The 18,361-nt window shown below is 35.7% G+C and overlaps 2 protein-coding genes across 5 annotated transcripts in view; one reads left to right on the forward strand and one right to left on the reverse strand.

Annotated features, from left to right (window-relative positions):
* LOC126851981 (uncharacterized) overlaps positions 1-18,361 on the reverse strand; it is a 42,658-nt gene that overhangs the window by 9,526 nt on the left and 14,771 nt on the right. Inside the window, exon 1 of one of the 3 annotated variants that reach the window (XM_050596419.1) lies at positions 6,726-6,934. The exons of 1 other annotated variant lie outside the window; for it this stretch is intronic. The gene's annotated coding sequence lies outside the window, so the exon portion shown is untranslated. Of the gene's footprint in view, positions 1-6,153; positions 6,935-18,361 lie in introns of those variants that run through there. One more of the 3 variants, XM_050596411.1, reaches the window with a different exon arrangement.
* The window catches only part of LOC126852344 (calcium/calmodulin-dependent protein kinase type 1-like), a 54,439-nt gene continuing 40,787 nt past the window's right edge, over positions 4,710-18,361 (forward strand). Inside the window, exon 1 of one of the 2 annotated variants that reach the window (XM_050597084.1) lies at positions 4,710-5,043. In XM_050597084.1, the coding sequence (XP_050453041.1) occupies positions 5,039-5,043 (5 nt within the window). In that variant the 5' untranslated portion in view covers positions 4,710-5,038. The remainder of the gene's footprint in view (positions 5,044-18,361) is intronic. The other variant, XM_050597093.1, reaches the window with a different exon arrangement.

Here is an 18,361-nt window from a genome sequence, read left to right on the forward strand (position 1 = left end):
ATATAACTATCACACTCAATTCTGATTATTTCGACTATATGTGCCAGAAATACGCTCGGTTTTCATCGCGACAACGGATTCCCCGATGACGGATATTGAACATTGACTGGATTTAAGACCGCTGATTAAAATTAGCCGTTCCTCTTTAAACATTGCAGAGAGAAGTTCCGGCTGCTGCGAGAAGAAAGAAAGAAGAAAAGGGATGAACACCCTGTATACAATCATCGCGTTGCATCTCGCGATTCATATGTGGAAGTCGCCGTATATATTAGTTGTATATAAACAAAGTGAGATGGGTAGGATTTCCTTGACATGAAATCGACATCATCCGTATGTACCGCTACCGATGAGTCGCGTGTATTTACGTAGGTTTGCACGAGTGTCGATTGATTTTTTTCTATGATAATACACACACACACACACACACACAAACGTACACGCACACATATATGCGTAGAATTCTCTTTCCGAACACGATATATAATTTGCAAACGTGATGTGATTCTGAGCGCGTCCTCGATTCTCCGTGTCTCTCCCTCGGATTCGCTCGTCGCAATGTTATCTCGGTCTCCCGACTTGCCTGCGACTTGTGTGCACTCTTGGCTAGAACTTCCTCTAATAATAGGAACCACGGGGCACACAGACTTTCGTGCGCTTTAAATCGTCTCGTCTAGACGTTCTCGGCGTTATTGGTAATTTTATAGGAGAGAAATGTGTCAATAATTGACTGCTATCTTGTTTACGTTAAATATTCAATATGAGATAAATGTCGAAAGAAGAAAAAGATGAATTTATGACAGAATACGCGCCATACCAATATTCGAAGTCTTGCGAAACACCGTGTTCCTTGTTTTGAAAAAAGAACGGTTTAGTTTCAATAAACATAATCGCGATACATTTGACACATTGACGCGGAACGAATTGTCGAGTTCGGGAAAAATAACGGAATTTTATTCATGTCTTTCCGGCGTGAGGAGATTTAAGGGCTTACGAATGGAACCCTTTGATCTTCGAGTCATTATGTCTACTAGAGCTCTCAGTTCTGAGGTTTCAACGCGTTAGTTTTCGTTCTTAAAATGTATCGCAGTCGTGTTCGAATTCCCCCTGGAAAGATCGACCAAAAATAGAGAACGCTTTGGAGGTAATTATGTCAAAAATGAAAGATCAAATGACAGAAAAAATGTTTTTAAATATTTTATAAAAACATATAAAAAAAAGAATCTTTACACTATATAAAATTTAATAAAGAAAATTTTTATTGTACAGATTCTTTAAAATTTTTTGGTTTTTGAATAAAAAAAATTTAAAAAATATAAAATTATTATATTCTCTTGTAAAAATTAAAAAAGTATTTATCAGAAGAAAAAGAAAAATTTAATATGAAATTGTAATACTCTTATTTGAGAGAATACCGTTTAAAATCTCGCGTAAAAATTAAAAATTTATAGATACTAGTAAAAGAAAAATCGTTTCAATGATATTACGCATGCTTTTACAAATTCTCGATCGCGTTAAAGGGTTTAAAAACGCGTTCGATGTTACAAACTCTTGCGGCTGGCACCTCACACGAGGGTTACGAAAATAGTGTTCGCAAGGTGGAGGGAGCAGAAGGAGAAGACACGACGAATCGTTCATTGACAGAACTCTGATACTACGCACGTATTTGCACATATCACGTTCATTGACACATAGACTCATTGAAGAAATCACCTCTCTCTCTCTCTCTCTCTCTCTCTCTCTGCGTTATACGAAGTAGTAGTGGAATAATTTACACTCAATTTTAAAGGAAATTTTGTCAATAAGTTTATCTTTAAATTCTTAATTTTTTTCATTCAATATTTTGCATTTTTTTAGATGATTATCAAGTAAGGACTCTTAAAGAAAAATTTATTTAATTCTTTTTATCTCTTTATTCTTTCCGTATTCCGATCTGTATTTGCCTTTCGAAGTTTGCCTCCTTAAAAATATGCGCGATTTTTCAAGTACATGATGTATATATATGTATGTGAAGAGCACGTGTAAAGCCGGTTAAACAGAAGCGGGAAAGAAAAAGGTGTTCAATGAGATGAAAAGCAACGGGTGTTGAGAAAATTTTCAAGTGCCTTCAAGCATGCGACTGCATACCGACACGTTCCTATGAATCATGATTCCGCATAGGCGTGGACGTGCGCTTTGGATTCGCCGTCTCTTCGGCGCTACGACGAAACCTGTCGCATAAAATCTGCATCGCGGATGAGAGAGAAGCAGGGAGAGGACATTTCCAACGAGAGGACGGAGAGAGAGAGAGAGAGAGAGAGAGAGAGAGAGAGAGAGAGAGAGAGAGAGAGAGAGAGAGGCAGTACTCACGGCAGAGTCGATAATATCCATCTTTGTATTACGGCGATAACCGAGTAATACTTTGCGGCGAATTAAGGTCAATTGCACCGGCGACATCTCCGGTCAATTAACTCTAATGATTTCCTGTCCGTTCGAGAATCGGCTTAGCTACAAATCGTCGAGAATGATTTGACTAATATTTTCCTTTTCTATTTTTTATAATCTCGTTGTAAGGAATATCTAGTTGTGAATCAACGCAACTTGATTCTATTGCGATTAAATAAATAAATAGAGAGAAAAAGTGCACGCGCGAGAACACACGTTAAAATGACATGTCTCTTGGAAAAAAAAAGGTGGGATATCGAACTCTGCGATTTCTTTTTACGCTTTTTTTTTGTCACGAGTGAATTCTTTTCCCAATGATTTCTCATTCTTCTCATATGGCGGAGATATGTTATAATATCTATATAAATTCTAGAATTACACGTGATAGAGCGTGGCGGCGGTAATATTATATGCGTATCGAATGCCTTTCTTTCTAGGCGTATTAAAGGATTACAAGAAACGTTTCCTTAATAGCCTCGCCGGAGGCTAAAGACGGCGGAGGCTACCGTTAACTGGCTGATATCCAAAGTTCGGGAAAGCACGGGAAAGAAGGCGAACAGTTGCATCGCCCGCCCGGTGCGACTCCCGGCAATTCCATCGTTCTGGAAACCGATCACGCGCGGCTTCGCGCTGGAAAATCTCGCAGCGCGCACGACTAGAAAAGGAGAAGAGCACGCACAACACATACTTACATACAAACATATACACATACACACACACGCGCGTATATGCGGCTCACGTAGCCGCGGCGACAAGTGCAAGGACCGCGCGTGTCGCGGCCGCTGCACCCCGGAATTCCAGGGTGTTCCCCCCTTTATGACTCTTATCTGTTCCCGGAGGTGCACCCGGAAATGCGCTAAGCACTCTGAGAGGTGCATTCCGAAGCGCACGCCCAGGATAAAAAGACATCACTGTTATGAAGGTTACGAAGCGGCTGTCAAAAATAATATCTCGCGATGAAAATGCATGTCACGTGTAGGAGTGACGACTTTTTATCGACAAAATAAAATTTTATTTTTTAAAACAAATAAAATTTTACGAAACTAAGAATAAATTTAAGAAAAAAAGGATTTCTTTTTTTAATTTCTAAAATTGGATTAAAATTAAATGATGAAAAAAATAATTAGATGGATAAATTTATTTATGCTGAGATCAATCGTCTTTAAGGGTGGTAGTTCACTTAAATCTAAAAAGATACAAGATCTAATCTAAAATCTAGAAAGATACAAGACAGTACAAAATTTATTTATCGTATCTTAAAAATATATACTTTAGTTATTAATATATCTTACATATTTAGAAGAAGTTAATACTAAAACAATAAAAAAGCAGATATTTCTGAATATATATAAAATATTAAATGGAGAAAGCGGGAAATATATTCATTATAGAGAGCATTTATATAATTCAAAATTTCGAATCTCAATATTAATAATTAATAATTAAAATGCAGAACAAGAAATAAACAAATAAATATTTGTTTCAGAAAATAATATTTATATATTTTGTTATATATATTCACTGTTCTCATTGTCACGTCGAGATCGTAACGATGCGATCATTGATCGTGCAAATCTCGCAATATCGCGCTACAATGAGATAATTGACGCAAATATGGCAAATGAGACAAAACTAACAGCGTTGCCCTGCTAATATTTAATCTGTGATAACGAGTATCGCACAAAACATGCGCAAACATTGTATTATTAGATAAGAATCGCGAGATTCAATTAAAACGACGATTCCATAGGAAATTGGAATTTATACTTGATTGAAACATTAGTTCACATTGATCTCCATATACTAACAATGTACTTCATCAGTTACTCAGATTAAAAATGTATTAAATTAATTTAATGCAATATTTTTTAACAAGTTTTTTGTTCTTGCATTTTTATCGTAATTATTTTCTACATTTTATAGTAGATACATTCTATATATACTTACGTTCTATTTATATATTATTCTCTATTTATATATTATTCTTATTGTATTCGTGTTAAGTAATTAATATCGATATTTCTCAAGATACATTTCTCAGGAGAAATTTTAACGTATATGCAATCATTCGGTTACCGAAATGAGAAATCAAAGGATACAATTTATTCCTGCTTCTCTGCTTTCATGAAATGAGGATAAAATTACCTACATTATATTTACCCGACTATCTCGTCGTGCGAATGATAACATAACGATCGTGTTTCGTATAACAATAACATGTTATGTCGCCGAATATTGTAGCTATTGTTTACATACGGTGACTTTATCATCATTCGCAGAGACTCACTCGAGTGAGAAAGTAGCATCGTGAGGTCGTGCTTTGTGTGTCGTATTATTTCTCAAAGTACGATTGCGAGTATTAAAAGACCAAACCCATCATTCTCTACGTACAATTAAAGATTGTCAGTCAAAGCGAATAATTAATTTTCGCCATTATCGCGGCGGAAGTGTTATGAGTAAAATGCCGCGCCGGATTCTGGTGATTAGTGCACGCACGATCGCGATTAATTGTGTTTTCGCGAGTGAGTGCGAGTGAGTGCGAGTAAGAATGTCACCATGAAGCAGTAAAGAATAAGCAAGAGAAAAGAAGAGATCCAATGAGGCATCAAATGACGACATGCAGTGAGTAATTTATTATTTGTTCTTTGTGCTAATTTATTACTCTAATTTCAATAAATCTTAAACAATGTCTTCATATATATGTAATATTATTAAATAATTATATATATAATTTATTTTAATAAATTTATTTTAATTATAAATATAATATTACATATATATATATATATATATATATATATATATATATATATATTATTAAATATGAATGTAATTTAAATAATTAATTAATTTATTAATATGTAATATTATATAAATAAAATAAAAAAATAATAAAATATATATGTAAATAAAAAGAAAAATAATCAAAAATATATATAAATTATATTTATTGATAATAAATTAGAGCATTAGCAATAAATTAATTATCTATCATATATTGAAATTTGATTTCTCGTAATGGGTATAAAATTGTTCGAATAAAAATCGTTTTAAGATTAGACTTGTTGTTAGGAAAGATTTATAAAACGCAAAGCTTTGTAAAGTTTATAAATATTTTGTGCGCTCGTTTACGATCAATTATCTTTTGTTAGGTGTCGAAAGTCTATCTTCTATGACTTATCTCCGGGCAATGTACAAGGTCAAGCGGTTGTAAAAAAATAACAAAGATTATCCAAAATATTTCACATTCCTCGCGCTCAGGTAAACTTTTTCTCATAAAGCGAAAATATTTATGAGTAATATTTTAAAATCGAGTAGGTTATATTTAAAAGACACCGTGAACCGAACACGAAATTGATGAATGAAACATCCTGGCGGACAATGGCATTGGAATGCAAGTATCATGTATTCTTTTCTTTTTAAAAACTCCGCTCGGGGAAGATTCTCTCGTGGCACGTTTCTCCTAAAATACACAAAAGATTTCGAACGCCGACATTCGATAATAATTACACAAGCGACACACACCAGTCTTACGAAATTGTACGTTTCGTCCTCGAAACTGTCCGGATAATAATTTCTGTTTTCTCGGAATTAAAAGCCGCGTATCTTAACCGCGTGCGTGTCCCAGTTGTAGTCTCAATCATTCGACACACTCAACCTAATACTTTGCGCAGACGAGGCAGGAGTTTACGGACAATAATGCCGACAATAACTTAGACGACAATGACTTACGGTGTCTTTCACCCTCCGGATCGCTGGCGTTCTTATCCTCCCGTCACCCGGTATGTCACGTAGGATCTGGCTCGAACAATTCGTTCGTTTTTCCGTGTCGACCACCGGCAGCGATTATTCGATACGATCGCCACTCATCTCATTCATTTCCGCTAATTATCGCGCAACCGAATATTAAAGTAGTCATTCTTCGAGAAAATCCGTTTCCTCGTAATGACAGTGTCACGAACATGTGACATGGTAAAATTGCACAGTGACGTTCCACCGCACTTTCGCAAAACGAGAAGTATTTAAAACAAGTTTAGATCGTCCTCACAATACAAATATCTGCTTAAAAAAAAAAAAAAAGAAACTAATCGTTGAACGGATAAGAACTGCCGAATACTTTTGAAATCACTTAGATCACCATAAGAAGTGTGTCGAATCACTATCGTCGAGGACAAAACTTTGAAACGAGCGATGTAAATGCTTTATAAATGCGCCGAGATCACTATCGATGCGTTATAAAGGTACTTTAATCACCCGCATGCGACGCAAAATAGAAAAAAATTCGAAACATCATTAATACACACGTTACGCATGATAAGAAAGATAACGGACAGCAGCTGTTGCTTTTTATCGTTGCTTCGATCGACTTCGTGGAGCGAGCCGTAATTTGGATCTATCCTCCACCGACGATGAATATCCCGCTGTGCAGAAGAGAAAAATGCGTGCGCGACGTCGTGTCGCCACCCGAGTAGGTCTTGGTACTCGGCCAGGTAGACAGGCCCCCGTGCAGCCTTCGTCGCTCGAGCAACAGGTAGATACTAGCGGCCGTGGATGGGAACGGAGCTAAACGGAGCTAGCGTGCCACTCGGATGGCTCGAATCGAGAGTGCCGAGAGCGGAGCGGTCGTTAAGTCGACGTTCACACCGACTACGTCGAGTGAATGCGTCAGGTCGCGATAAGCGAGCATTCTTATATGTCGTTTTATGTCGTAGGACGAACATTGACACCTGAACGAGTGACATTTCGGTTCGGGAATTAGAAGTATGGTGTGTAACGATGGGAAATTATTTAATTATTTTTTCTGTTTTTTCTTTTCGCAATATATAGAGTATTTATTTTATTATATCACTATGCGTGGGAAAAAAAAATTTCCAATAAATAATGTTCTTTTAAAAAACTGCAAAAATGAATTATTATGTATAGAAAATTAGAAAATTATGCAAAATATAAATATAATATACATTACATAAATTACATAAAAATTATATAAATTTAATATCAAAATAGAATATATGTGTTGTATATTTGATTGTATGATAAAGTTTCTATGCAAATCTATGCAACTTATCTCTGCCGCTAATAGTAGCCTACTTATAGTAATGAATCTCGGTTATCTATGCGACTGAAACTAAATGCATAAGGCGGAAAAGATCTATTCAGAGATTCCGCGTAATATGGAGATTGGAGTTAAATCGAATGACAATTGCGTAATACGTTTGCAGTTACAATTACGTCAATCATGATTAATCATTCAAGTATTAAAGCATTATAGAAATATATCGCGAATCTCGATGCACATGTAGGACAGAACATCGATTTTTCGATAATTCTCAAAAGGATATTTACAAATTAATCTGCCGCTGATGAATTTTTAGCGATTATTCATCAATTCTTTAGCATATGTGCGATACAATTATTACGATACAATATAATCAGATACAGATTTTATCTTATCATAATATAAATATGACATAAATTAAAATAAAACAAAATTTATTAAATAATTTATTAAATTATTTTATTAGATAATCAGTTTAATAAGCTTTAAAATTGATTGGTAATATTTCTCTTCGAATGTAAAAGCTATTGGCTATATAAAATCTCATAAATCATAAACACGTCAAAATTATATATCCAACGTAGGATTAACGCGCAACTTCTCCATTCTGTTTTATCCTTTAAAATCCTCTTATCAAGCGCCGAACTTTGACGATTGACAAAGCAAAGGGGGATAATCTTCTCTTCTTTTTTTCTCCGCATTGATTTATACGAAATTTCAGCTTTACAGATGCGTTTTAAGACTCATAATTCTCTCAATTCTTTCGATCAAATATACCGTTAAAGAAAAATTTTTTTAAAATCCGTATTTTCACAAATCTAAAATCTTGTCTACCCCGGCATCTCACAAAGAGATCGAATTTATCTCGTCTTCGACTTTTCGAACAAAAGTATATCAGATATTCATACTTTTTCGAGAATTATCTCCTTGTATCAGATATATAGTAGATTCGGATAACGCTCTTTCTTTAATCACCGAAGAAAAATTATTAGTCGCCGATAAGAAAGGTGCTATTGTACGCGTATAAATCGCTTGTCGGTGTGAATGCCACCGTAGAGCGTACAGGCGGGTAGAGGGGACTCGATCGTCGTAATGAATTACAACGAGCCCAGTCACTGTGTGAATGACTCACCGAGATACTCTAGTCGCCGCTGCTCCTGCTGCTGCTGCACAGCGTGCGCGTCACGCGCAGATAAAAGGCTCTCTCCTTGCGTTGGAAAGAGGAATTTGAACCGTCGAGAAGGGAAGTGAATAACCATGGGAGAGCCCGAGGGGGCATTAGGATGCCCGGGTGCCCCCGCGAAGAGGGGCAGACTAGTTGGACCGCGAATTATGAATCATCGAAATACCATACCTGCGTGTCTAAAGCGCGCTAATAATCGTGCGGGTTCCAAGTAAAATCCAGGGGGCTAACGGCATCCTCGGCACGCGAGAATAGTCGAGAGCTCCAGATTAGCCGGGGGAGTGGGAGGGTGGGAGGTGGTGACGTGGGCGCTTATGCATTAAGTCGTGAATTCGGCTGTAAAAGAATGATAAGTTATATTTCTTCTCTCTTGCGCGTTTGTCACTTTCGAAAAGTTATTTAAAAAATGTTGAATGTGCTTCCATGAAGATGGGAGGAATAATGTAAATCTTCGATAAAATGTCATTGGATTGTCATTGGGTATAGCAAGTAATTTTGGAAATATTATCACTCCTAGAAACAATTTCTTATCACAAATACATAGATCTTGGAGAATCGTGTATGAGAGAAGAATCTTAATTTTTAAAAAGGAAAAAAAAATTGTTTCAAAAACATTCGACAAAATATGGGAAAATCTTACTGAACGAATTGCAATATAAATCTGCGGTCTTGCATAAAGTTACCGCACATGTAACTCTGCGTATACATCTCGCTTATTACAATTTAATTATGACTATGATTAAATTATTGCACATCTTACGGGATATTTCCGAGATATGTATGTACGAGAAAATGTCGAGCGTGCGTATGCGGTATTTGCTAATTAGCAACCGAAGGGTTAATGCAACAATTCGTAAGCGACGCGTGTTTCTGTCCGTTCGATCTGACGCGGCATTAATTACGTTACACAAACGTACTGTTATATTTAGCGGCGCCGCGCCGGTACATGTACATACACACATACGGGATTTTCCGATGAATCGTACACGGCACGCGAATTCCTGCAACGCGAATATTTGACGCTCTTATGCTGTCGTGGATACGCATAATGCCGTAAGAGAAACACGCCTCCTCTCCTTCAGTATGGTTACTCAAGGCCAAAGAAATTTGCCACTCAAGCTGGTCGATTCTTATATGCGACGAAAAAATTGCGAAATAAAACTCGCAACTCGATTAAATCCTTCGCGTTTTACACGCGAACCTGTTCTAATCTTTAAATATATCTTTAAATCTGTGTATGCATGTGTACGTGTATGCATACGAAATACCTTCGTCGTATTATTTTGTATTTGACATAAGTCGCTAAAAATAATTTGACGAAAATAAACATCGCTCGATTTCGTTCAAATAAATTCATCACTCCGCTTGAAATGAATTAATTTTCTATTTGCGCGGAAGTTCTTAACTCGAGAGATCGATGCATCGAGTGCGTTGGCGCTCTTAACTCCGATACCTTCTTGTATATGTACCTTTCACCGGTTTCGTTATGGAATTATATTTAAACCAACGACACGTAACGTGCGGCACAGCAGCCGGGAGGAATGAAGAAACCACGCGCTTTTATCGTGATTTATCCTCGTTCGTGGAATGCAACGTCGTAATTGCGTCAAACAGAAGGACATATTGCGCTTCTCTTTCTCTCTCTCTCTCTCTCGCTCGCTCTCCGCAATTACTTTCTTTGCTTTTCTCTGTTATAATTGACAATACGCATTTAACGCACGAGCATTGGACTAGAAGAATTGTTTTCTCGTTTCTTATTCTCGCGGCAATTATATATATATATATATATATATATATATATATATATATATATATATATATAAACAATAGAGGGTAACACGGCATAGAATGTTCTTCTAATTCTATTATTCTCGGCAAATTCTAAAACAGAAAGACAATTCACTGACGAAAGCAGCAAAGAATCGGACTTCTCGTCTCTCGATTCACGAATGCCTGGAAACTTTCTCAGTCTTGGAATGAAATTGCGCGGCGTCGCCACTCAAGAAGGCACGTGAGGCATTCAATATTGCTCGTCCATATACGGGGTGCTCAGAAATAATACCCATTTCGATTGAAGTCAATATTTTTCGGCAGAGAAGGTTCCTCTGGAAGCTATCCTTTTTACATTTTTCTTTACTTTATAGCTAATGTTTACATTACTTTTTCCAGTTCTTGATTTTACTTAATGGTCTAGTGTGAGTAAATTGTGTAAAAAAATGTCCTTTATGTAAAAAATTGCAATAGTTCTGCTTAATTGAAGAATTTTGTAAGGATTAGGAAAAAATCCATTGCACAAATAAATTAATTGTCAATATAAATATCTTGACAGTTAACGATATGGGACATAAATTTAAAAAGTCTGTTAAAGAAAAGTTTATTTTACTATCTAAATGATTTGTTTTTAATTTAATTAGCTAAAAATAATTCAGAGACGTCTACTTTTACTGAGAAACTATTCACTGTTTGATGATTTTTATAAAAGAACGCTCGACTTTAAATTATTCGAAGAATCCGTGAGCAAAGTCGGTCGCTATCATTTGTTGATATACTCTGCATATAAGATACTTAATATCACCGCGTGTAGAGGAGCAAAATAATTATTATATTAAATGTAAATGAGAATCGCAGTTGTTAACATCATGAAAGTACATTTCTGGGAATCATTTTCGATTTCTTCATTTGGGATTGTAATTCTATTAACCCAGATTAACATCTGAGAGAGTGAATCGTGATCGTTGTTAAATTCTAACCAAATTATTAAATGTTAATCATTATTAAATATAATCATTATTAAATATATATCACGAATATTAGAGGAGTGTGTATCGTGGTCTCTTAAACTATAAAAATGTCATCAGTAAAAATGTCATTAATCATCGGTAAAAATACTTACATTTTGCTTCTCCATTTCATGTTTCACTGATTATGACAGTAAGATTTCGCTAAAAATCAGTAAGTACTTTTCATATCTCTTGCTAAAAGACCTAGGCATTTCTTTAACAAATATATTTCTAAATTTATCTCATATATAATATTATAACATAAGACACATTTTTTTTTAAATATCACTGATTAAAACAGCCACCGTCATTAACTGATTCTTTCAAACTTATAACTGATTATGAGATCATTAGTGACTTCACTGCTGTTCAGTGATAACACACCGATTCCCACTTAAGAGAGTGAACGTAAAAGTGTGTTGCACAGCGATTATCGTTACTAGATGACAGTTACTAATACCGATCGTGCATACCAAATTCGATAGTATCAAATTGGTATTAAGGAGGGGAGGGGGAAAATTGCGGCGCAGCTACGAGAGATCGTTTCTCCATCGGCGCCAACGGTTTCCTTTTCCCGCATCGGAAAACTTTCTCGAGATGCAACGATCTCGCTCGATCGATCGTGCGCGCATATATATATATATATATATATATATATATATATATATATATTTATTTATTTGCAGAAATCTATATATAGCGTCAGTGCTAATACACACTCGAGTAATATTGCGACCGGATCGGGAGACTCGACGAGCTCGTAAGTAATTGCGGGCGTAAAATCCGGTTCACGACGACGGCATTGCCGCGAATAAGCGTTATTATTGACGGCCGATCGGAAACTGGCCGGATAGGAGCTTTCATAAGCGCCCGCACGACATCATCATCCTGCGGCCATATCGCGTGTCCTAGATACGCACGGGCCTTACTCCAGAAACGATGGAACGCGATTCAACGAGGAAGAAAAGAAGATCCGGAATTTTCGGACGATCGTGTGTAAGAATGCGCGACGACGGCGAAATTTCACGCGGTTCTCTCGCGCGAGGGAACGTCCCCGAAGTGATGAGATTTCTCCGTGAATTCACTCGAAGTATCTGTTTGAGTCTAATAATCCTGCATGTCGCGAAATTTCTCGAAGAAAATGAAGAAGTATAATGTGTGAGAGTAATTATAACGTATGAGACGCAAGGAAAAGATGATTTCGTAAAAATTTCATCTTTTAACTTCATAAAATGTTGTTGATGTAGAAAATATTTTTTACCAAATACTAAAAAATAAATAAATAAAAGGCCGATATTTTTTATTATTATATATAATTTGTGTAATATAATACTGTGATGTTTCATATTTAAGAGATTTGATATTTAATATCGTATAATGAGGAACGTGATATCTTTTTTAAAGAGAAACAAGAAAGTGCAATGAGATAAATTGGAGATCAAAAATAGCAAGGAATAGTGAGACTTGTAAGATAAGAGAATATCAAGGTCAACAGTATCAGCTCGATTCATGCGAGAAAAGAAGATATCGGGTTTCCGTAAATACTATATATTTAACGGGGAAATTATGCTACGAAAATTCCATTGTTATTGAAGTGTCTTAATAAACGTAAAAAATATATTCAATCTGTAAATCATATAAGAGAACTATTTAAATACTTTAAATATATATAATTTTGATTATTTTAATAAGAATCTAAAAATATTAAAATCTGACATATCTTTTCAACAAAATTGCCATGAAGCATTTTACTTTTCCAAATATATTCATGGACCCTTCATGAGACTAATTACATTACATAATTAAAGTTTTTCCGCTGCCAATAATATATAAAAAGTAATATTTTGCCATTGTAAGAAATATAACTTAAATAAATGAGAAATAAAATAAAAATTATTAACAAAAAATATGTGATTTTTATTTCTCGAACAATTAAATCTTATATCAATTATTGGAAACCGTCGTCGACTTTCTGCTCTGTTAAAAATGAGAATATACTCTTTCATCCAGATATTGAATTAAGAAACTAAAAATAATCTATTTCTCGCGCAATAGAAACGTACGTCTAACGATGTTGTTTCTGTTCTAGTCGTATAAAAAAAAAACAAACAAACAAACAAACAAACAAAAAACAACCGTGTAGCGATCCTCTCCTGGGAGGAACATTATAAACCTATCATTAGAACTCTCGTATCGGGGGCACTCGAGGAAAGGCACACTCACCGAGTCGTGCTAAAAATATACGCCAAATAAATCTTGATCACGCATCCGAAACGGGGCCCTTCTTCTTCCTCGCCGTACATCGGCGATGCCCTCGCTGCAATTTGATCGTCAATTAACCCTTGTACTATCAAGAGGGGTCCGTCCGGACCCCATAGCGGGATTTCATTCAGTAATGTTTTTAGCACCGCGCTCGAGAACGCGTCCGCCGTCTTTTTACATATACCTTACTCAGATAGGATCACGAGGCGAATCTTATTATCCGCCTCCCGATAAACGAATGACATTTTACGAGCATTATATTGCGCGCTCATGTATCCTTAACACCGATTAAAATGTCTTAATCACAAATGAAATTAACGTAGCGCGCTATCGCTCGACTTACATAGCAACCGTAAATAAGGCAAAGAGAAATAATAAATTGATTAGACGCATCACTCCGTATTTCTCGTATATAATATCTCTATACGTCGTTTATTCAAATTTAAAAACAATTAATGCGCGCGCATTGAAAAAAATTTTTTAATTTTGCTCCATTAAAAATAATGTATCAGGATCTTGATGATGGATCCACTCCCCTACCCCCTCCCTCCCGGAAAACGATACTCGTCTCGTAATGCGACGCGCGCGTCCGTGGAAAGAAAAGTGCGCGCGGAATAACGCGCGTGCGGTAGGAGATGGCGCCAATCCGCGTCCTCCCGCCCCCCCCGCCGACGCCGCCGCCGTCGTCGCCGCGGCGGCCCTCAGCCCCCCTCTGACCCCCGCCCCGACGGAGTGACTAAAATATTCGGGCCTTCATTCTTCAGTTTCACCAATATCAAGTAACTGCACATTGCCTTACAAAGATATAAAGTAGGCCTCTTTAAAATTGATCATTCTTCTCAGAAAGCAGATTACACGCGTTTCTGCGAGAGTGATACGAATCTCTCTTCCTTCCTTCATTTTGTATTGTAATGTAATTTATTTTGCAAAGAGATATTCATCTCTTAGGATATATTTAAGGTTCCTCGTTTATACAGCATGATAATTCACGCTTTAGATGATACCAAAGAATTTCTATCGCGCGAGAACTTTATTAAACCAACTCGATAGATATGAAGTGGCGAATGTAACGGCGTTCAAGTATTTTTTTTTTTTTCCGAGTTATTATGAATGTCAAATGTATATACAAATTTTCAATGACATTTCATAATTTAAAAGTTTTCTTCTAATGTAAATCTGTAAAAAGTGTGAAGAGCTGTTGATCTCTCAACGCTTGCCTGGTATAAGTAGCTACGCGCCTGTGTTCTCGGATACAGTGTATTAGTATCCCCGAGTGTTATATACTTCGCGCGCCGCATAAAGATGAAGAGAGAAAGAGAGCGATGGGGGAAGAGCGCGGGTCTGTGTGTTGCGCCTTCGAGAGGAACGGCGAGGGGGATAGAGAAAGAAAGTCGGCTGTGTCGGATGTCTGCTCGTCGCTCGGATCGTTTTTCTCCGCGAGGAGCGGCGCGCATGGCGCCTCCGCATGGGATCGGCCGACCGGATCGCCGGCACCAGGTCTTACATCGCGACGGAAAAAAAAAAAAAATACCGAGCCGTGTTCGAAAATGTTTCGAGTTTGCGGAAAATTGAAAAAGAAAAGCTACTATTCGTCCGAAGCGAGAAAATAGAGGAGCGATCGATAATTATGTTTATAACTTTGATATACAAATTCAACAAACTTTTCCAAATTTTTCAGGCATCTGTAAGTGAATTATCAGAACACATAATCCGATTTCTTATCTTTATTTTTCTACTTATAATTAGCTCTAGTCAAAATCGATTTTGCTGCTTTTTAAATTTTTAAATAGATTAAAAAAAAAATTATACTTAAATTATAATTAATTATAATTAATTATAATTTCTGTTTTATCTTGTTAAATAAAAATAATAGTTCTTTTACGAGGAGGATTGAAAGAATGAAGATATTTGTGCATCAAATTGAAGAGAATGGAGTCGTTATTTTTTTCCTCATAAAAGAAAAATTTTGCTCGGACGTAATACCGGTTTAAGTTTATTCTTAAAAATAAGCCGAATCGGCGGCATTGCACGCGTCCTCGGTTTCCAAAAAAGGACTTAAAGATACGATGACCACCGCCTGTTAACCTACAATTTTGAAAGCCGGTCACCTCTTTTCATTCAACCGCGCGTCGCGAATAAGTCTAATGAAATGAAGACAATAATTGTCAAAGATTATTTTAGAACGGAGAATAAAGGGATAAAAAATATATTTTTTTTTTTTAATATCGCATTGCACAAAAAAATCATACTATGAAAAGTTCCTAATTCCTGGCGTTAAAACATCCTTTATCATATATTTGATAATCATATCTTTTCTCTCACAAATTCACATAAATGTTACATTTTTTGAATTTTAATAATGCATTATCTTCTTCGCTTATTTTCCCGATATTATTTCCTGAAATATTCTCTGATCTTTAATGAAATTATATTTTAATCATTGATTCAGTTTAAGAAAGTAGATTTTCGCGATCATGTCCTTTTAACATCGAGGATTTTTCAATCGATATGAAAACTAACGGAACTAACTGCCAGACGACAGGCAACACAAGTCAGCTGATCGGATCGTCGAGGAAATCAGCTTAAAGCAGTTTCCAATTCCTGAGTAATTCGATCGCCTCATTATGTCGAAATCCACATCCTCTTTAATACTCTCTCCGTAATCTTTTGCCGCGAAAGAGGAGCGATGAAAGTGATTTCGCGCACCAGAATCGCGACGCGAATAAGGATTGCCTCCTAGATTCTATATCTTCTCTCCTACGCGAATAAGAATGCGTTTTCACTACGCGACGCATTTGTCACATTAAATTGGGATTTATTGGACCGATGCTAAACTCACACGCATCCGCCTGTCAAATTTTTCAAATCGGATAAAAATGGTAAATTTAACATCTTGTTAAAAAAAAAAAAGATTATTACAGTTTTTTGTGAATTATCCGTCAAAACTTGCTCTATTTTGTATAATTTTTTTTATGGCACTAAGTTTGAGCTGGACGGTTTCAAGTCTCAGACGCACAACCATCGGTTCTGTCTGAATACTTTCGCGACCCTGAACACTAATGCATTTATGTGACGGAGATAATTAACGGAGACAATGCTGGCGTTATCGTAATAAATTTACAAGTTCCCTGAAGCGCGATTAGATCGACGGTCGCGCGGTCGTAGCGTGATTAAAAGATCGGCAAAACCGATTGGCGACAGTCACGGTTTCTCGAAAACTGGGTTGGGCAGATAGCGCAATTCAATTGTTACCCCGACGGGAGTCTAATTAGGAATCCAACGTACGCAGCAATTACCGCATTATAATGGTCGCGCGCGTAAAATTATTACTCCGATATCGATACTTTCTAATTACGAAAATTGTTGTAGATCGGCATGCGCCGGGAACGTTGCAACATTTCTCTCTCTCTCTCTTTCTCTCACCGTGTATATTAATAGTATATTAATAGCGGAATTGACTCACCCAGAACCGCATCGATTGCGTTTATGCGATTTTCGCGCAATTAAATATTCAGCCATACATACATATATATATATATATATATATATATATATATATATATATATATATATACTCGAAAAAGTTTGCTATAAATAAATAATTACTCGTTTACTATCGCATATTTGGTTTTATCGCTCGAGCAAAATATAATTTCAACTGGTTTGCTAGAAAGAAAAAAATTCGTCTTTTTTTAATCGCTTTCTCAAAGATATCTACAAAAAGAAAGTGTTTCATTTGCTATCGTGAACACATATATGTATGTATGTAATTATATGTATAAATTTAGAATGTGCTCTCGATATAACATAATTTTTATCATATTTGCGTAAACACGAAGGTAAGATCGCTAATTATTGCATTTTGTAATAGATAAAATAGAAACGAGAAACTATTATAAGTATCCACACAAGTCATATCTCACTATATGATATGATTTTTTATGTATGTGTGTGGTGAATATAATTATATATGTTTATAACTACTATCTCCGTAAAAGTTAACGGTAACAATCGACGTAGATGCTTTTGACCAATTAGTTTTTTATAATTTAATAAACTTAATTATGTGAAATGTTTTACTACTATTTCTATATGATATCAATTTACATACGTGAAGTTAAATTTAGGGGACAATTTCAGGAAGAGGTCTTAATTATGCAAATTGAAAACCATCTGCTTGTCTAGAGTCAATCGAGTTAATTGTGAAAGTGTAAATATGACACCGTAATATTTTTTCTGATACTAATAAAATCAATTAGCACTTAATAGCCATCGTTGAATATAAAAATAATTTGAAACGGGCAATTAAGTTCAATACAAATAACATGTTAAGAGATATATAGAGTTTATATAATCTGAAATCGATCTGTACTATGTATATATCTATTAATTTAAAATATATATGTGTTTAAGAATTCTCTGAGTTTATCGATTATGTATTAAAGAGAAACGACAAGGCGAAATTTTTCAATGATAAAATTAAAACATCTATTATCTTTGATAATTTTGATGATTATACTAGTTTACAAATTTCACACTTTTTTTTAGTGCCAAAAATGGAATCAACTTTTCTTATCGTATTTTGGCTCGCTGAGTTCAAATATGCGGCCAGAAAAATTCTATCGGGTTAAATTTTTTAGACATAGCAAGTTAATA

Source organism: Cataglyphis hispanica, chromosome 1, assembly GCF_021464435.1.
Source record: "Cataglyphis hispanica isolate Lineage 1 chromosome 1, ULB_Chis1_1.0, whole genome shotgun sequence".
Lineage (NCBI taxonomy): Eukaryota > Metazoa > Arthropoda > Insecta > Hymenoptera > Formicidae > Cataglyphis > Cataglyphis hispanica.